The sequence below is a fragment of the Prunus dulcis genome, chromosome 3, assembly GCF_902201215.1.
Source record: "Prunus dulcis chromosome 3, ALMONDv2, whole genome shotgun sequence".
NCBI lineage: Eukaryota > Viridiplantae > Streptophyta > Magnoliopsida > Rosales > Rosaceae > Prunus > Prunus dulcis.
In genome coordinates this window covers 4,740,908-4,758,837 of record NC_047652.1, presented here as the reverse complement: position 1 = coordinate 4,758,837, position 17,930 = coordinate 4,740,908, and the positions used below count along the sequence as shown (strand labels likewise).

General features: G+C 35.9%; 1 protein-coding gene across 1 annotated transcript; it reads left to right on the top strand.

The window, feature by feature from the left end:
- The first annotated feature begins 16,336 nt into the window (after positions 1-16,336).
- On the top strand, positions 16,337-17,104 carry LOC117621073 (30S ribosomal protein S17, chloroplastic). Its single transcript, XM_034351349.1, has one exon. It carries the CDS (start codon positions 16,460-16,462, stop codon positions 16,919-16,921), a length of 462 nt encoding a protein of 153 aa, XP_034207240.1. The 5' UTR covers positions 16,337-16,459; the 3' UTR covers positions 16,922-17,104.
- The last annotated feature ends 826 nt before the right edge of the window (positions 17,105-17,930 follow it).

Here is a 17,930-nt window from a genome sequence, read left to right as displayed (position 1 = left end):
CATGACACGTGGTGAGATGGGTTTTGTTTGGAGGATATTGAACTTCACTTGCATGCTGCCACGTGGAGTGGAAGCTGGATAAGGCTATCCTTGTTGATCATATTCAGAAATCCAGCTAGAGTATACTATTATTATTAGTGGTCATTTTGTTTTGTTATTTTCTTTGTGAATAGAGTAAATAATAACCATGATGATCATAAGACGGGATATGTGAGTTAGACTGGTTGTTTAGAGTATTGTGTTTGTATTCGAGTTCGAATTTTCCTTTATTTTACTTTATTTTTATTTTTTGTTCATAAGTTAGCTCATGCTTTAAGAATAATTAAAACAAATAATATAATTGGAGGAAAAGATATTAAAAGTCGTTAGCCAAAATAACTTTAAAATTTATATAGAAAAAGGTCACACTTGGAAAAATTACCCTCAATTAAAACTTTTAATGGAATATCAAAATTAAAAAAACAAGAAGTCAAATTCGAGATATTGTGATTATTTTATTTTATAGAAATATTGTATTCGTTTATTTATTTGAACATAGTTGAATGATTAAAAGTTTTTCAATTTGAGTGTGTCATATTTGAATGATTAGTAAGTTTTTTCAATTTGACTAGCTATTAATACATTGATTTTTCTTTTCCAATGTAAAATATGAATTAAATTCGAATCCCCTCTTATAGAAATATTAAAACACAAAGATTCTCTTTCTCTGTATTTATTTATCATCCATGGAATATATTGACTTAAAACACATTAATATGAACTTGGCCGAAGGAGGAAAAACTAATAATGGACTTGATAGTTTAGATTATCACTCTTTTCAATAGGAAATGTTCTCCAAAAACAAGAACTAAACATTGTCCCTAATGTTAAGAAAAGAAAGCAACACCACAGTTAAGGAAGGAAGGAGGAAAAAAAAAATTAAACTAAAAGAAAAGAAAAGAAACAAGAAAAAGAAGAGGACTTCCGGGGTTTATTGGCTCTAGCTCCATGAAGATAAATTGATGCGTCATGATGCTCTTGTGTACAAGGCAAACCACCCTCAAACTTGGTGTGAGATAGGGGTAGGCATTGAGATCGGAAAATCGGAACACCAAGCTGCACTGGACAGAAAAAACTAGAAAAAAATCGTGTTGACTAAAAAGTCAACAAACAAACACCGAACTAGACTGGACCAAATCAAATCGATTTCGGTATTGATTTCACACCTTACAAAACTAGATCAGATCGGACTGACTGTGTATTTTTTAAATATTTAAGTCCAATACTAAAGTTCAAATCCCATATCTAATATTTCCCCAAGCTTAACTTCAAAGCGTCTCTCTTTTCTAGGCCCAATCATCTCTCTTTGTATGAAATTAGGTCATTTGTGAATTTTGAAGCCCAAAATATAAACTTTAGTTGGAATTTGTAAAATAATAATAATAATAATTGAAAAATATACAAAAAAACATTCGGTCCAAAATCGGAAAAACCGGAAACCGAACTGCAATTGGTTTAAATTGAACCTACCGATTACACTAATTGAATAGTACCAATTCCAATGTGAGGTAGAAATTGAACTGAACCGGGCCACGCCCACCCCTAGTGTGAGATAGCTGCCTTTGAAGACAACAACATCAGTAAAAGGTGCTACAAGGATAGCAGCAGCAGAGCAAAAATTGCCAAAGTGCAGCAACAAGACCAATGTCCCAAATAAATTGTTTTGTCAAAAATTGGCCCCAAAACCAGTTCCCACAAGTGTAGTATATTATGTAGAAAATATCTATGCAGGATGTTGGCCTCTAAAATCTTCAAAGAAAAATTGGACCCCTCAAACCTAATCAAAAAGGAACAACAAGGTCGAATTGAGGTTTGAAGACTGCACTTTTCCACTTTCTTCACATTCATGGCTATAAACCCACTGGAATAGCTTTGAATAGGTAAAAGAACATTATTGGCAGCTGAAATTTGATGAATTGAGCTAGTCATCATAATTTGGGTAGCTCAAACCCCCAAACTAGCCGTGTAAGAGATCCATTGTTCCTTTGAGGCCTTGTACACCACTTCACATTGAAAACTATCCTCCCACTCCCACATCACATTAAAGGTAGGCAAACGGTAGAAAGATTAATTGTGTCAGGTATGCGGTTGTTAAATGTTGAACGTTTGTTACATGATTTGTTTCTTGATTGCATTTATCTTTTTAGTTTCCGAGGATTTAACGAAGATGAAAACTGTTGGAATGCAGGGGTTGTGGAACTTTCTTCCTCTCATGTAGAAAGAAGTTGCCTTGTAGCTCTCATAATGTGATCAAAACTAATCAACCGTGGCTAATTAATCGGTGACCAAAAAGCATCACACTCAACTATGTCATGCTAGACCCCCATGTGTGTTGGAAGTTTTTTTAAGTGATGACCATTTTAGTTTTACGAAATAATAGGTTATAGTAAGCTTAAAATTAGCAATCTCAGATCCTTTTCAACTAAACTTTGATAATGATATGAGAAAACTTAGTGTAAAAAGTGTTAATTTATCAATAAAAAATGTTGATTTTTTGTTTTTTTATTTTTATTTTTATAAAGTAAAGAAAAGAATAGTAGTTAGGAAATGCCAACCACATGGTGAAGAGACTATTCATCATGATGGTATGATCATGTTCTTCAAAGTCTGTTTCCGCAAGAATTGAATTAAATATCACTTATATGGGATTGTGATAGTTACTATATGTTGAATATAGTATATTACTGCAACTTGTAGGTTTACATTGAACAATATTCATACAAATGTATCAAGGATTTCCATTATAAATGAGCTATTGGAGGAAATTAAATTTAATGTTTAGCCATTCCTCGAGCCATTCATAAGAACCTTCACCATATATTTTGCCTGCAGTGGGTGGCATTTTAGTCTAGAGTCTAGTTTTTTCAAAACTCAGGAAATGTTATAAGTACGTGTAAGTAATAGCTAGGTGAGTGAAAGTCGTCTCAAAGGCCAGTCCAAGACTTGCCCTCCCCTGCAGAATCGCCCTTTGTTGTAGACTCGCCCTCTCCTAAGTCTGAGTCTCATGTCGCACCTTCAGCTGCAGAGCCTCTAGCCGCTCCCGTACTGGATGTTGCTCCTGCCATGTCTACTTATATTATTCTATTTCGTGTTCTCTTGCCTGAATTGTGTTTTCCCCTTTCGTTGCCCATCATTATTCACTGTGATAACTTGAATACCACGTACATGGCAGCCAAAATATGTTTTAAAAGTATGTGTATTATATATAATGGTCCATATATTAGTTCTTCTTAGGAATACTTAATTGATGGTTGTGTAAAATGGGGATTAATTGGATGTAGTTGCGCCATGATATCATTTGTGGCATCCACAAATCACCATCAACATGTTAATCATGGAGTTCGGTCTCATTGAACGTCTGGAAAAGTTTTTGATATGCTGAATGGATTTGGAACGGTAGCATTTGCTTTTGCAGGGCACAGTGTGGCCTTGGAGATTCAGGCCACAATCCCTTCAACTCCAGAGAAGCCATCAAAAGTTGCCATGTGGAAAGGTGTTGTGGTTGCTTACATCACTGTGCCATTTTGCTATCTTGCTGTTGCAATCTCTGGCTTATGGGCTTTTGGCAATGTTGTAGAAGATGATGTTCTCATCTCACTGGAGAAAACTAATGGCATTTTGCTATGTTGCTGTTGCAATCTATGGCTTCTGCGCTTTTGGCAATGTTATAGAAGATGATGTTCTCATCTCACTGGAGAAAACTAATTGGCTCGTTGCATTGGCCAACATTATGGTGTTCTTTCATGCTATAGGAAGCTATCAGGTAAAGCAAAACGGTTACATTAATTTAAATTAATTAGAAGATGTATTATATAGACTAAAGAAATTGTGAAAATTAAATCATTTGCTAATGGATTTCTTTTTCTGTTTTGTATTCAGATCTTTTGGATGCCTGTGTTTGATGTGATTGAGTCATATTTAGTAGGAAATTTTGGTTTCAAACCCAGACGACCTTTATGCTTCATTGGTTGTAGTTTGTACGTACGTATGTACCATTTCAATTTATACAAAACTACTCGTATCACGTTTATAGGTAATGCATTGTTAAGTAAGACTAAATTGCATACGTGAGTCTTTCGTACATCTTATCACTATTGAAAAATATTAATGTGATCAACAATGTAATCAGTAAATGTGATACATATTATATTGGGTTAATTACAGTTTAGCACGTTGTGCTTACACCCTTAAGACATGTTAGTCCCTATCTTTTCAATTTTAACAATCACATATCTCGGTCTTTTAAATTTGTTACAATGTGGTTCTGCCGTTAGGGTTTCCGTAAGATCTCTCCGTTAATTGCCTACATGGCACTATGGGTCCCACATTATTTATTTTTTAAAATTTAAATTGATTAAAATATGAAGAAGAAAAAAAATTTAAACACAAAATAAATAAATAAAACTATCCTCTCTGCGCTCTCCTCTCCCCCGTCAATTTCTTCTCCCCCTATTCACCCATGACCACTAGCCGCAAGCTCCAACCCCCAAACCCATGCCACAACCACCCTCCAACCCATCCTGCAACCCCCCTCCTACTTCCCGATTCCCCCCCTCTCCCAAGAATTCTTCTTCTTCTTTTCTCTCTCTCTCTCTCTCTCTCTCTCTCTCTCTCTCTCTCTCTCTCTCTCTCTCTCCTCTTCTATCATACATGTGTCAAGCATGAAGATGAAGACCAGAGATGGCAAAGATTGAGGGGAGGCTGAATCGGCCGACACAACATACTGGAGGGTTATGTACTGAGGGTAGAGCTTCATAGAGAGGTTGGTCTGGAGATCGTGACTAAATTGCATACGTGAGTCTTTCGTACATCTTATCACTATTGAAAAATATTAATGTGATCAACAATGTAATCAATAAATGTGATACATATTATATTGGGTTAATTACAGTTTAGCACGTTGTGCTTACACCCTTAAGACATGTTAGTCCCTATCTTTTCAATTTTAACAATCACATATCTCGGTCTTTTAAATTTGTTACAATGTGGTTCTGCAGTTAGGGTTTCCGTAAGATCTCTCCGTTAATTGCCTACGTGGCACTATGGGTCCCACATTATTTATTTTTTAAAATTTAAATTGATTAAAATATGAAGAAGAAAAAAAATTTAAACACAAAATAAATAAATAAAACTATCCTCTCTGCGCTCTCCCTCTCCCCCGTCAATTTCTTCTCCCCCTATTCACCCATGACCACTAGCCGCAAGCTCCAACCCCCAAACCCATGCCACAACCACCCTCCAACCCATCCTGCAACCCCCCTCCTACTTCCCGATTCCCCCCCTCTCCCAAGAATTCTTCTTCTTCTTTTCTCTCTCTCTCTCTCTCTCTCTCTCTCTCTCTCTCTCTCTCTCTCTCTCTCTCTCCTCTTCTATCATACATGTGTCAAGCATGAAGATGAAGACCAGAGATGGCAAAGATTGAGGGGAGGCTGAATCGGCCGACACAACATACTGGAGGGTTATGTACTGAGGGTAGAGCTTCATAGAGAGGTTGGTCTGGAGATCGTGACATAGTGAGGTGAGAAGTAATTCTGATGGTAGCAGAAAGGGCAGATCCAGATCTTGGCTACGAAGTCGACACGCAAGAAGGGATTAAGGGCGGTAGAGAAGGGAGCGTCTAGTTTTTGGGTGAGGGAATAATGTTGGGCTCGAAATTGTGGGTGCTGGAGAGAGAGAGAGAGAGAGAGAGAGAGAGAGAGAGAGAGAGAGAGAGAGAGAGCTATGGTGGGAGGAGGGGTGGCTTGGTGGAGGTCGGGGTTGTAGGGAAAGTGGAGGATGCGAGAGAGCTGCGGTGATGAGAGAGGTGGCTTGGTGGGAAGTAGGGGCTGTGGGGAGGGTGGAGGCTGCGAGCGAGAGGTGGTGCAGGTGGAAGGAAGGGGGCTCTGGTTTTGAGTAAGTGGGTCCCAATATTTTTATTTTCTCTTTTTCTTCAACTTTTTCCACACAAAAAATATTTTATTATATTTAATCAATTTAAATTTTAAAAATTAAATAATATGGGACTCATAGTGCCACGTAGGCAATTAACAGAGAGATTTGACATAAACACCAATGGTGGAACCACATTGTAACAAATTTAAAAGACCGAGGTATGTGATTGTTGAAATTGAAAAGATAAGGACTAACATGTCTTAAGGATGTAACCACATGGTACTAAACTGTAATTAACCCTATTATATTGTTACTCTTTTATTTTAAATATTACAATTTCTTTATTTGTAACTATATTAGTTTTGGAATTCGACTTCAATTTCCTATTGCAACTTGAAAAAAATTGATTGTTTTGAATATCCACTTATCTTTGTTAATTAATTCATGTATTTTCTCTTATTACCCATTTTCTAAAATTAAAAACAGGTTTTCTATGACATAGGCACCAAATTAAAGTATTGATTATAGCCATTCTTCATTTGTGCTAATTCTATGTACTTGTCATATGTCGGGCATCTTCCATGTCCTGATATTTGATTTTGTTTGGAATGTTTATCCAGTCTTAGCAGGATTTATTGCAATGTGCATTCCATTTTCTGGAGGATTGCTAGGACTATTTGGAGGCCTAGTGTACTCTTCCACATCATATTATGTGAGTCAATAATAAATATTAGAGATGATGATTTAGGCACTCTACATCTCACATCCGCAATACTCTACTACTCACAAATGAAAAGTGCATGTGTGTTGGAACCAGAAAATCCACAAGAAACTGAGTAAGAGAAAGTTTGATAGCACTTGTTTTGCAGGAAGAATCTCTTATTGAATTGAAAGATAGCAATAGCTTTTAAAAGCCTTACAAAGTAACCGAATGGAAATGCAACAACCCACGATTTTACAGCTCTTAGAATCGTGGTATATGACTAGACTTTAAACTGAACGTGCAACAATAATTGTTCCTTAGAAACAGGAATTATTAACAGCTACGTAAGTATTAGACCTGAAAAGGAAGTCTAACCTTAGTGACTAAGAAAGTCCTAACAACTTTAACATTCTCCCTTAAACTGAATACCATTGTCATTCAGTTTACTGCTGGATAAGAACAGACACCCAGCAAACCTCGCAGCTTTAAGAAAAAATCAAGCTTCAAAGGCTTTGTAAAAATATCTACGACCTGCTCCTGGGTTGAACACTAAACCAACTCCACAATTCCCTCCTTCGTAAGATCACGAAGAAAGTGAAAGCGAACATCAATGTGTTTGCTACGACCATGCAAGACTGGATTTTTTGAGAGTTTGATGGCTGATACGTTGTCACAATATAACACTGTAGATTTGCGTTGATCATGACACAGTTCCTTTAAAATTCTCCTTAACCAGACTACTTGACAAGCACTAGATGCTGCAGAAATAAACTCGGCCTCAGTGGTGGAAAGAGTGACCACTGGCTGTTTCTTCGAAGACCAAGACACAGCACCTGAACTCATCAGAAACACAGACCCCGAAGCACTCTTTCTGTCATCCTGATCACCTGCGTAATCACTATGCGTGTATCCCAAAAACTCCTGCTTTCCTCCCTTCTTGTAAAACACCCCGATACCAATAGTTCCCTTTACGTACCTTAATGCTCTTTTTGCCGCCTGTAGGTGCATCTCAGTGGGACGCTCCATGTACCTACTAATCAAACTAACTATGAATGTCATATCAGGACGTGTAGCAGTCAGATACATAAGGCTTCCTACAATTTGTTTGTAGAGTGTACTGTCTACCCTTACTCCATCTTCGTCCTTCATGAGTTTAAACCAAGGAGCTACTAGATTATGCACTGGATTACATTGATCCATTTTGAACCTGTTAAGCACCTCCTGTGCATATTTTCGTTGCCCAATGAAAACACCATCTGGTCTTTGCAACACCTCAATACCAAGAAAATACTTCATCTTTCCGAGATCAGTCATATCAAATTCAATCATCATGGATCGTTTGAAATCTTTAAACATAACCTCATCATTTCCAGTAAACATGCGATCATCAACATAAAGACAAACAAACAAAACTTTACCTCCATCCGCTATTTTGATGAACAAAGTATGTTCATAGGGACACTTCTTGAAACCTTCATTGTCAAAATAAGTCTCTATACCACTGTACCAAGCTTGAGGAGCTTGTTTCAGACCGTACAAGGCTTTCTTAAGCTTGTACACTTTGTGTTCATGTCCCGTTTTCTCATAGCCAGGAGGTTGGATGACAAAAACTTCTTCATTTAACTCTCCATGTAGAAAGGCAGACTTGACGTCTAGTTGATAGATCGTCCAACCCTTCTGAGCAGCAAGTGAAATCACAACCCGAATGGTGTCAAGCCTAGCCACAAGTGCAAATACCTCAGCATAGTCTACTCCATACTTTTGACTGTACCCTTTTGCAACGAGTCGTGCCTTGTATTTATCTACTTCTCCATTCTCATTGAGTTTCATCTTGTAAACCCACTTCACCCCAATAACTTTGCTGCCAAGTGGTAACTCTGTAAGTTCCCACGTATCATTTCTTTCTATTGCCTCGATCTCGGAGTTCATGGCTTGCCTCCATTTCTCATTCTTTATCGCATCTTCAAAGAATATAGGATCACTGTCAGTGGACAAAGCCAAGTAAGCAATGTTTGATTCTTCTTCCTCGAAAAGACCTTGCCCACTCTCATAGTCTTTCATCCATGCTGGTGGTCTTCGTGTCCGTGCATCATGAGGTGAGTTCTCATCAATCTCCTCATGAGACGAGTTTTCTTGGGCAATACCATGATCCGTTTCTTCACTGTCCTCGTTTTCTTCAGTGCTGTCAGCTTCCAATTCCTCCTCATTGTCACCAACTTCTGTTCCCTCTCCTTCATCTGTTTCACACTCAAGGTCTGCCACAATGGCTTCCTTATAACACACCTCCCAATCCCAACTTTGATCTTCTTCAAAAACAACATCTCGGCTCACAATTATTTTCTTAGAAATCGGGTCAAATAATCTGTAAGCTTTCAACTCGTCACTTACCCCAAAGAATATGCATTTGAGACTTTTATTGTCAAGCTTTATTTTTCTCTGATCAGGTACATGAACGTGAGAGATACATCCAAAAATTCTGAAATGACCCACTGATGGTTTAACTCCACTCCATGCCTCTTCTGGTGTCTTACTTCTCACGGCAAGTGTAGGGCTTCTATTTAGAATATGCACAGTCCAGTTAACTGCTTCAGGCCAAAATGTTTTTGTAATGTGCTTTCCAGAAAGCATGTTGCGAACCATGTTCATAATTGTTCGGTTCTTCCTCTCGGCAACTCCGTTTTGTTGGGGAGTGTATGCAGCTGTTAGTTGTCTTCGAATTCCATTCACACTACAAAAATTAGTGAATTCTTGTGATGTGAATTCACCTCCACGATCTGTGCAAAGGGCCCTTATGTATCCAGTTTCTTTTTCCACCCTAGCTTTGTAGTTTTTAAAAACAACAAAAGCTTCAGACTTTTTCACCAAAAAATATACCCAAGTCTTTCGACTGAAGTCATCTATGAAGGTGATGAGATACCGTTTTTTGCTGTTTGATGTTGGATTGATTGGCCCGCAAATATCAGCATGTACTAACAGTATGTCTACTCATCCGTTGCTCATGAACTAGCAAACTGCTTTGAAGTTCGTCGATGGATAGAATGTCAATATCATTTGACTCCTCAATTGAGCACACAACGTAATCAAATTTTGGAATCATGGATCTTAAGATTTTCTCAATGACCACCACATCACCCATCTGTTCTCCGTGAATTCTCATTTTGTTGGCAATAGTGAGAGTTCGTGCAAAATAATCATTCACCTATTCTTCCACCTTCATGTGAAGCACCTCAAACTCTTTGCGAAGAGCTTGCAGCTGTGCACGTTTGACTCGGGCTGTGCCTTGATATTTCTGCTTCAAGGAGTCCCAAATAGCCTTTGTTGTATCCTTCTTCAAGATTGTCTCCAAAATCGATCGATCAATGGCTTGAAACAGATAGTTCTTTGTCTTCAGACCCTTTAGCTTGTGATCCTCGATTGTCTTCTTCTGTACCTCAGTAGAATCCACCCCTTCTGCTGCTGTAGGGATCCCAGCTTCCACCAAACCCCAGTATTCCTTGGATCGCAGAAAATTCTCCATTAGCATGCTCCAATGATCATAGTGCCCATCGAACTTGGGAATGGCTGGCTGTACAAAATTGCTTTCACCAGCCATATCGTTACCCCTTCTCACTGAACTCGTGTTTGCTTTAAGACTTTCGATCAAGCCCCATGGTGGAGCTCTGATACCAAATGTTGGAACCAGAAAATCCACAAGAAACTGAGTAAGAGAAAGTTTGATACCACTTGTTTTGCAGGAAGAATGTCTTATTGAATTGAAAGATAGCAATAGCTTTTAAAAGCCTTACAAAGTAACTGAATGGAAATGCAACAACCCACGATTTTACAGCTCCTAGAATCGTGGTATATGACTAGACTTTAAACTGAACGTGCAACAATACTTGTTCCTTAGAAACATGAATTATTAACAGCTACGTAAGTATTAGACCTGAAAAGGAAGTCTAACCTTAGTGACTAAGAAAGTCCTAACAACTTTAACAATGTGGTATTTAATGGTGATTTCAGAATACCAAAATCATCACCGTGCGTATATCATATATACACTTCACAACACAAAAGATAATCTACGCTGAAGTTGCTAAGTAATACCACATTAGTTAATGATTGTATTTAGTTATCTTGATCATGATAATTAGTAAATATGATAAAATTTGGTGAATTTGGTGCATATCAGGGGGCGGATCTACATAGGGGCAAGAGGGGTCAATTGACCCTTGCAAGCCTGGAATCCACCATTGGAGGCGAAGATATTGACCCCTGCAAATTGCCCACAAACTGCTTGGTGTCTTTGTCCTTTTACTTTCATTTATTTTTATATTACTCCATTTACTTAATTTTACAATATAAATAAGGAAGTACCCCCCATTTGGATTCAAATAAAAATACTAGAAAATCAAATTCCCACCAAATCAAAATATGAAAAATCGGTTTTAGTGCAATACAATTTAGGCTAAAAATAATGGCTCATTAAGTCAATATATACTTCATAATAAAATCCTATAAAATCAAGTTTTCTTATTTGATGTGTAAGGAATAAAAGCCGCCAAAAATTATCTTGAGAAAATGATTATTCCGAAAAACCATTTTTCATACTTAGTCAATATTTTTACATAAAACAATTTTTCATGTATGATATTAATGCATGAAGGGACCTAAGGTCAATCTAGGTAAAAAGCTTTAGATATTTAATCCACAGAGAGTTTTACATGAATAACCTAACTCTTACGTATTGAAGAAATATTTGCTTGAATAAGGTCCCCCTCCCCCCCCCCCAAGACAGTACTCATAAGGGTCCAAAATTTGAGAGTTAGAGCAACTCCACCCCTAAGGGCAAAGTCTAAGGCTAGGGCAAGCAAGGGCTGATACTATTCACGTGAATAGTGTCAGCCTTGCCATTTGTAGTTCCACCCACAAGGGCAAAGTCTAGGGCAAGTCTAGGGCAATTACTATTCATTGTACTTTATTTCCTATTTTTTTATACTTTAAATCATTAATTTTGATAATCTTTTGTAATTAAATTTTCGGATAAGATTTTCGGATGTGAATCTCGGTTGCCACGTGTCTTATTCCAGATAAAATTTGTGCTTGTATGATCTATTCAAAATAAATAATTGGAAGTGCATTCAAAAAATATACAATGCAAGAAATTATAAACTATTTTCAAATGCAAGAATAAAATTGATTATGTAAATAAATATAGACAAATTGAAAATGCAAAAACAAAAATAAAGATTATGCATGAAATTATAAACTATTTGAAATGCAAGAATAAAATTGATTATGTAAATAAATAAAGCCAATTAGGAAATGCAAAAATAAAATAAACATTGTGCAACAAAAAGAAATAGAATATGCAAAAAAAAGTTACATTAAATTGATTAAAATGGCAATTAAAAATATTTTGGTGTGGAAAATGAATTATGTGAGTGGAGAGTAGAAAATATTGTATGGAGAAGAAATTGTATGAAGATTTGGTGTTGAAAGTAGATAAAATGGTTAGGTATTTATAGGGAAAAAATACATAAATTTTTGGTATTTTTTTAAAAAAAATTTCAGAATTTTTTCGGATTTTTTTGGATTTTTTTAAAATTTTTTTGGCCAAAAAAAAGAGAACCGTAGGATTGCTGAAAAAAAATCCAATCGGAGCCACCCGGTGACGACACGTGGCAGTCAACAGTAAAAAAAATTGATTTTAGTGCGCTGACGTCAGCGAACTCAGCGAAAGCCCAGTCTGAAGCGCTGAGCTAGAACCTCAAACATGGACATGCAAGCCGAAAATCAAATAAAGATGATGAAGTAAATGTGTTTGTAGATGCAAAACTCCATAACATGTAATTCTTTTTCTTTTATGTTATGTATTCTTGTTTTTGGAGTTTTGGAAGACAAAAACAAGAATGCAATATTGGATTGGAACTTAGTCTTATTTTCAATTACCCTCCGTTTGGATGAGGGAAAACAACTCGTAATTTAACTAAAAGTCGAGAATTAAAGAGGAGAAATTGACAATTCCCTTGTTTGGCAAGTTAAGCGTGGAATTTATTAAATGACGTGAAAAAAAATCGTGAAAATTGGAGCATCAAATTCCCGAGTTTAATTTCCATCAAAATAGGCGTCATTTCACAATTTCTATAGTGTCATTTACAAAATTCGACATACATGAATCCAAACACTGAAATCTTCAATTGCCAAAAATTGAAATGATGGAAATCAAAATTTCGTCATTTTAGAATTCTATGTAATTTTCAATTTCTTCATCAAAACGGAAGGTTAGAATTCATTATTTTATTTCATCAAAATTTTAAATTGTGATAACTACCCGTTATTTTTTGCTTTTGAAGGGGTTGAAGTTTATTCAAGTCTTCATGAGTGTATATTTTAGGGTTTGAAGTTTATTTTTGTTAATCTTTTATGTTGTCAAATGGTAACTTTAAAATTTACACTTTTGGCATGAGAATTTCTTTGGCCTTACATGGGAGTTGGTATAGTGTATGAACTTGATATTATCGTTGGACCTCTCCATATTTTTATGAAGAATGTGTAGTTAGTGTATTTGTATTGTATTGTATTGGCCCCTAGGAATATTGTATTTGTAGCATTTGTGGCTGACGTATTTGAATTATGAATATAATATTTCAACATTGGCAAAAAACAAAATGGTTACTTTAAAGTTTAAGGTACTAAGTAACTTTTTATTTTATTTGACTCAAATCACAAACTTCAGACCTGCAACTTATATTTCAAAATAAATAAATATGTAAAGCGTTATATAGTCCAATAGCAATTTTAAAAAATTAGATATTAACTCAAAAGTTCAAGCATTCATGGAAAAAGCCATGGGTTTTTTTAAGATCAATTAGGCTCATTTTTTTGGGGTTATATCAAAATTCGAATGAATGATAGTGTCAGCTGATTTTCTGATCAAGATGGGTTTCCCAATGCTCATTTTACCCCCAATAATATCTCTTTGTTAATTTTTACCAAAAAAAAATTTCTTCATTCATTTTGAAATTAATTAGACAATTACCATTTATAATACAAACCTACCATTTCTTTCCCCAAAGTCTCTCACACCCTTCCACCAAAATTTTAAAAAAAAAACTCTACACACCACTTGAATTTAACTTTATTCTCCTTCAACGTTGGTGGTTCTCCTTCTTCTTTTTGCCCCATTTGTGTACCTAGGTAGCAGGAGTTTATGTAACTACGTACTTACTTAGGTTCGAGTGTTGAGTTAGTCTACCTATTAAAGGGGAATGATTCGTGAGTTGTTTGCATATATAAGTATACTAATTATGTCTTCCTATTAATATAAGGTAACACAAAATTTTATGTCAAATATAAGAAGTTATAGATCTGGAGTCCTATATTGGTTTTCACTGTGGACTTGTCCCAATGATGAAAAACCAATCGGTGGAGGGCAGTGTGAAGGCATGAAAATAGTAATGAATTAGTTGCTTTAACTAAAAGAGAATAAAAATTAAAACATAACTGACACATAAGTAATTGATGTGGCACCTGTAAGTTAGATACCACATAAGGTGGTATAAAAATACCGTATAGAAATATAGAAAATATAATAAGAGTAGAATTTCCAATAAATTTTGCATAACTGCATTGCGTGCTTGTACTCACTTCACATTTGCATGTACCCCCGTTTGTAATTTAATATGGCCTTTTGATATTAGGCATGGTGAAACATTCAAAATACCAGAAAATGTCATTGATTAATACAAACATTAAGAATAATGAAGATGATATGGTAAATTCACACTTTTTCATGTTAAAAAATAAAAAATAAAAGTAAAATAAGATAATGGATCATATTTTTATGGAATACAACTACCCATTATCTTTTTTAATTCTAAAATAAATTTAAATTTTTTTAAAAAATGCCTCTCGCAAGCGCGAAAGCGTGTGCGAAAAGGCTAATAAAAAGATAAAGGTCAAAGCAAATCTCTTGCCACGCACGTAACATTGCTCTCAATACTATACCACACACAAAAATTACACAACTACATTAGTCTTATTACTGCAAAAGAAGATAAGGGAGTGGTAGTTGATTGGCTTTAGGTTAGTGAATTTCAAATAGTTAATTACTATTTATTACGTAATATAATTTATGGAGTTAATTAAAATAACTAATATTAATTACTCACTAAAGAAATAACAATTAAAACATAATTACTAATTAAAGTACTTAAATAAGACTAAGATATTATTTAATTACAAAAAAGAAAATAAAAAAATATTTATTGACCTAAAAGAAACTAATTTTATATTAAAGAAAAAGAAAATGATCCACTTTCGAATTTTAAATAGTATAGCCGAAAAGCTATACTTCATAAATATACGAATTTATCTAAAGAGTATAGCCGTGCGGCTATACTGTTTAAATATTTTAATACATGTCAAGAGTATAGCCGCATGGCGGTTGAGGAGAGAGAGGGAGTGTCAGTGAAAAACAAAAAAAAACATGTGTCTTTTTCAAGGAGGCCACATCATGTGTTGAGGAATGACTTCTGATATATCAGGAGCCAAGCATATTGTCCTAATTTAAATGATTGATTGAATGCTCACATTCTAATGTTATTATAGAAGGTTATCTACGTGTTGATCCCAACAACTACATGCGTCACTTAATAATGTATTGTTCACTGTTTAGTTCGAGTGGCGCCATATGCGAAGGGGCATGTTAAGAGTATTATCCTATATTGGAAATGAAAGCTTTGCCTTAATATTTTTAAGAATCATCCTAAGATTAAACCTTTTTATCCACTACCAATTGATTTTGAACTGAAAACACACATTATATTAATCTTAACTACTATAATATTTTTAGGAATAATCTTAATTATTTTTTACTTTATTGGCAATTATAGCACCACTTTGACCCAACCCTCTTCAATTTAATGAAATCAATAAAAACATCATGAAGATACTCAAAACAAAACATATGCGGTGGGCACTAATTACAATGGATCCAGATTTCACAACAAAAGAAATTTGGGAATCTTATAATCGCATCCGTACAAATTAATCTTCCTCAAGGATTAAAAGTTAACAGGCATGAGAATTGGCAATTCCAGTCAAGCTAGACACAATGAGGCATGGGAGCATTGATGTTCACTAAATTGTAACGAACAAAGCATAAGCACATGATCGATCACTAGACTTTGACACACCTGCATATCATGCATGTTATGAAGCATCCAAGATGTACGTCTGTCGTGGACGGAGTAGAACTAGAGTGAGATCTGGTTAGACTTTGAGTTTTGCTGTTTCATGGGGATGACTTGACCCGGCAGTCGAACTCAAGAATTTTTCGCAAGCACAAAATCAACATATGTGGGCTAAATAAACATAATATTTACTAGACCCATTTTCATGTAGGTTTTTGGGTGTGAATTGACGGCCAAATTCTGGATAATAATCAACCATATAAAAGTATCCAAGCCCATTACAGTCTCAAATTAAAACTCTCAAAATATTTAATTAGGGGTTTAAGATTTGAATTTAGAATTTCTTTTAAATCTGAAATGTTTGGAGAGTTGAGTCTCAAATTAATTTGAGGTTTTAATTTAGAATTTTATAATATTGAAAAAATGAATATTACTAACACCAAGAGCTAGTTCATATAAGTTTCAAATTTAAACATGAATGGCATGAAAATTATGTGTCCAAAAACCAATTATTTTTTTGGGTGTACATAGAAAAATTCAATAGAGAAACCCAAAATTGAATCCCAATCCAGAAGATAGAGTGGAGAGAGACACCACCTCATCCCATCCCTCTTATCCCTTCCTGCCTTTTTTTACCCAAACTCCAAACTCAAACATCAAACCAAAGAAAATGTCACTCACAGCTTCACTTCTCCATCTTTCTCCCAAGCTCTCCACCCAATTCCTCCATGGCTCCTCTACCCCTCTCTCTCCTCTCTCCAAACCCACTTCCTCTCTCTCCTTCCCAACCCTACAACGCCACTCTTTCCTCCCTCCCGTCAGAGCCCTGAAGTACCTTCAAGGCCGAGTCGTCTGCTCCACAAGCGACAAGACCGTCGCCGTTGAGGTCACTCGCTTGGCCCCACACCCGAAGTACAAGAGGAGGGTGAGGAAGAAGAAGAAGTACCAGGCTCACGACCCAGAAAACCAGTTCCAGGTTGGGGACGTTGTGCAGCTTGAAAAAAGCAGACCCATTAGCAAGACCAAGACTTTCATTGCTGTTCCGCTTCCTGCCAAGAATGTGAAGAGCAAGTCTGTTGAAGAAGATGCATCCAAAGAGCTTGGGATTCCTTTGGAGTCTCAGCAGGTTTAGAGTGAGGTCCATGTTGCTGTTTGATTGTTCATTTTGTGATTTGGAATGAGAATTTGTGTAATTTGGTCGAAAATGATTCAATGCTTAGCTTTTGTTGCTTGGAATTAGTATAATTTTAATGGGTTTTTGGTAATGGATTTCATATTAACTTATTTAACTGATTTTGTTCTAATTCTGGTTTAATGGGTTTCGTTATACTTCTAGATTGAATTGTGTGGATTTAGCTTTCCATGAATTTGGTTTGGATTGGGAATTGATGAATCCTCAAATCTAATGTAGGTAGTGTTCAGTGAATTTGGATTAATGCATACATGAGAGTAGGAACAAGTGTGAGGAATGTGAGTAAAAGAAGGCATGAATGTGATCATTTGTGGGTTTAAATTCATTGTAAAACTATGAAAGAATTTTGCTTGCTTGCTGAATTTAATGTGGAAATTGGTACTCCTATTGGGTTGGAGTAATTGTGTTTTACAGGGTAAATTTAAAGAGATATATGCTCTTGACACAAAAAGAATGTATTAGTCTAATATTGGGGAAAATTAGAACTTTTGCTACTATCTGATTTCTCTAGCTGTAGTCTCTTGAGTTAATACCATCAGAGTGGTCTTTTGATTACCTTGAATCACATTGGTTAAACTACTAGTGAGCAACTGACACTAATCCTTGGAGTTGATCATCACCCTATTCTGTCAGGAGGAACTTGGAACAACAGCTTGTTGACAATATGCCCATAAGTGGTGGTTGTTAGTATTTGCAATGTAGGGTTTTATTTAGTTTTCAGGTTTGGTTTCTCAACTGGGAGAAATTTAGCATTTGAGTGATTATTATAGTCATAGGGGGTGATTTTCCTCTTAATTGTTGTTGTTACTTGTGTTTCTATGAGCAAGTCCAAGCTCTATTCCTGTCAAGTTAGAAACCTTGTGAGGCCGGGACCCTTTGCTAGAACATGTTCTGTTTTTACTACATATGGTTTTTGGATTATTTACTTGCCATGACCGGTAAATATGAG

What these genes read in the sequence shown, in the direction of transcription:
- LOC117621073 (XM_034351349.1), top strand. Translation starts at nt 16,460, where the DNA reads ATGTCACTCACAGCTTCACTTCTCCATCTTTCTCCCAAGCTCTCCACC.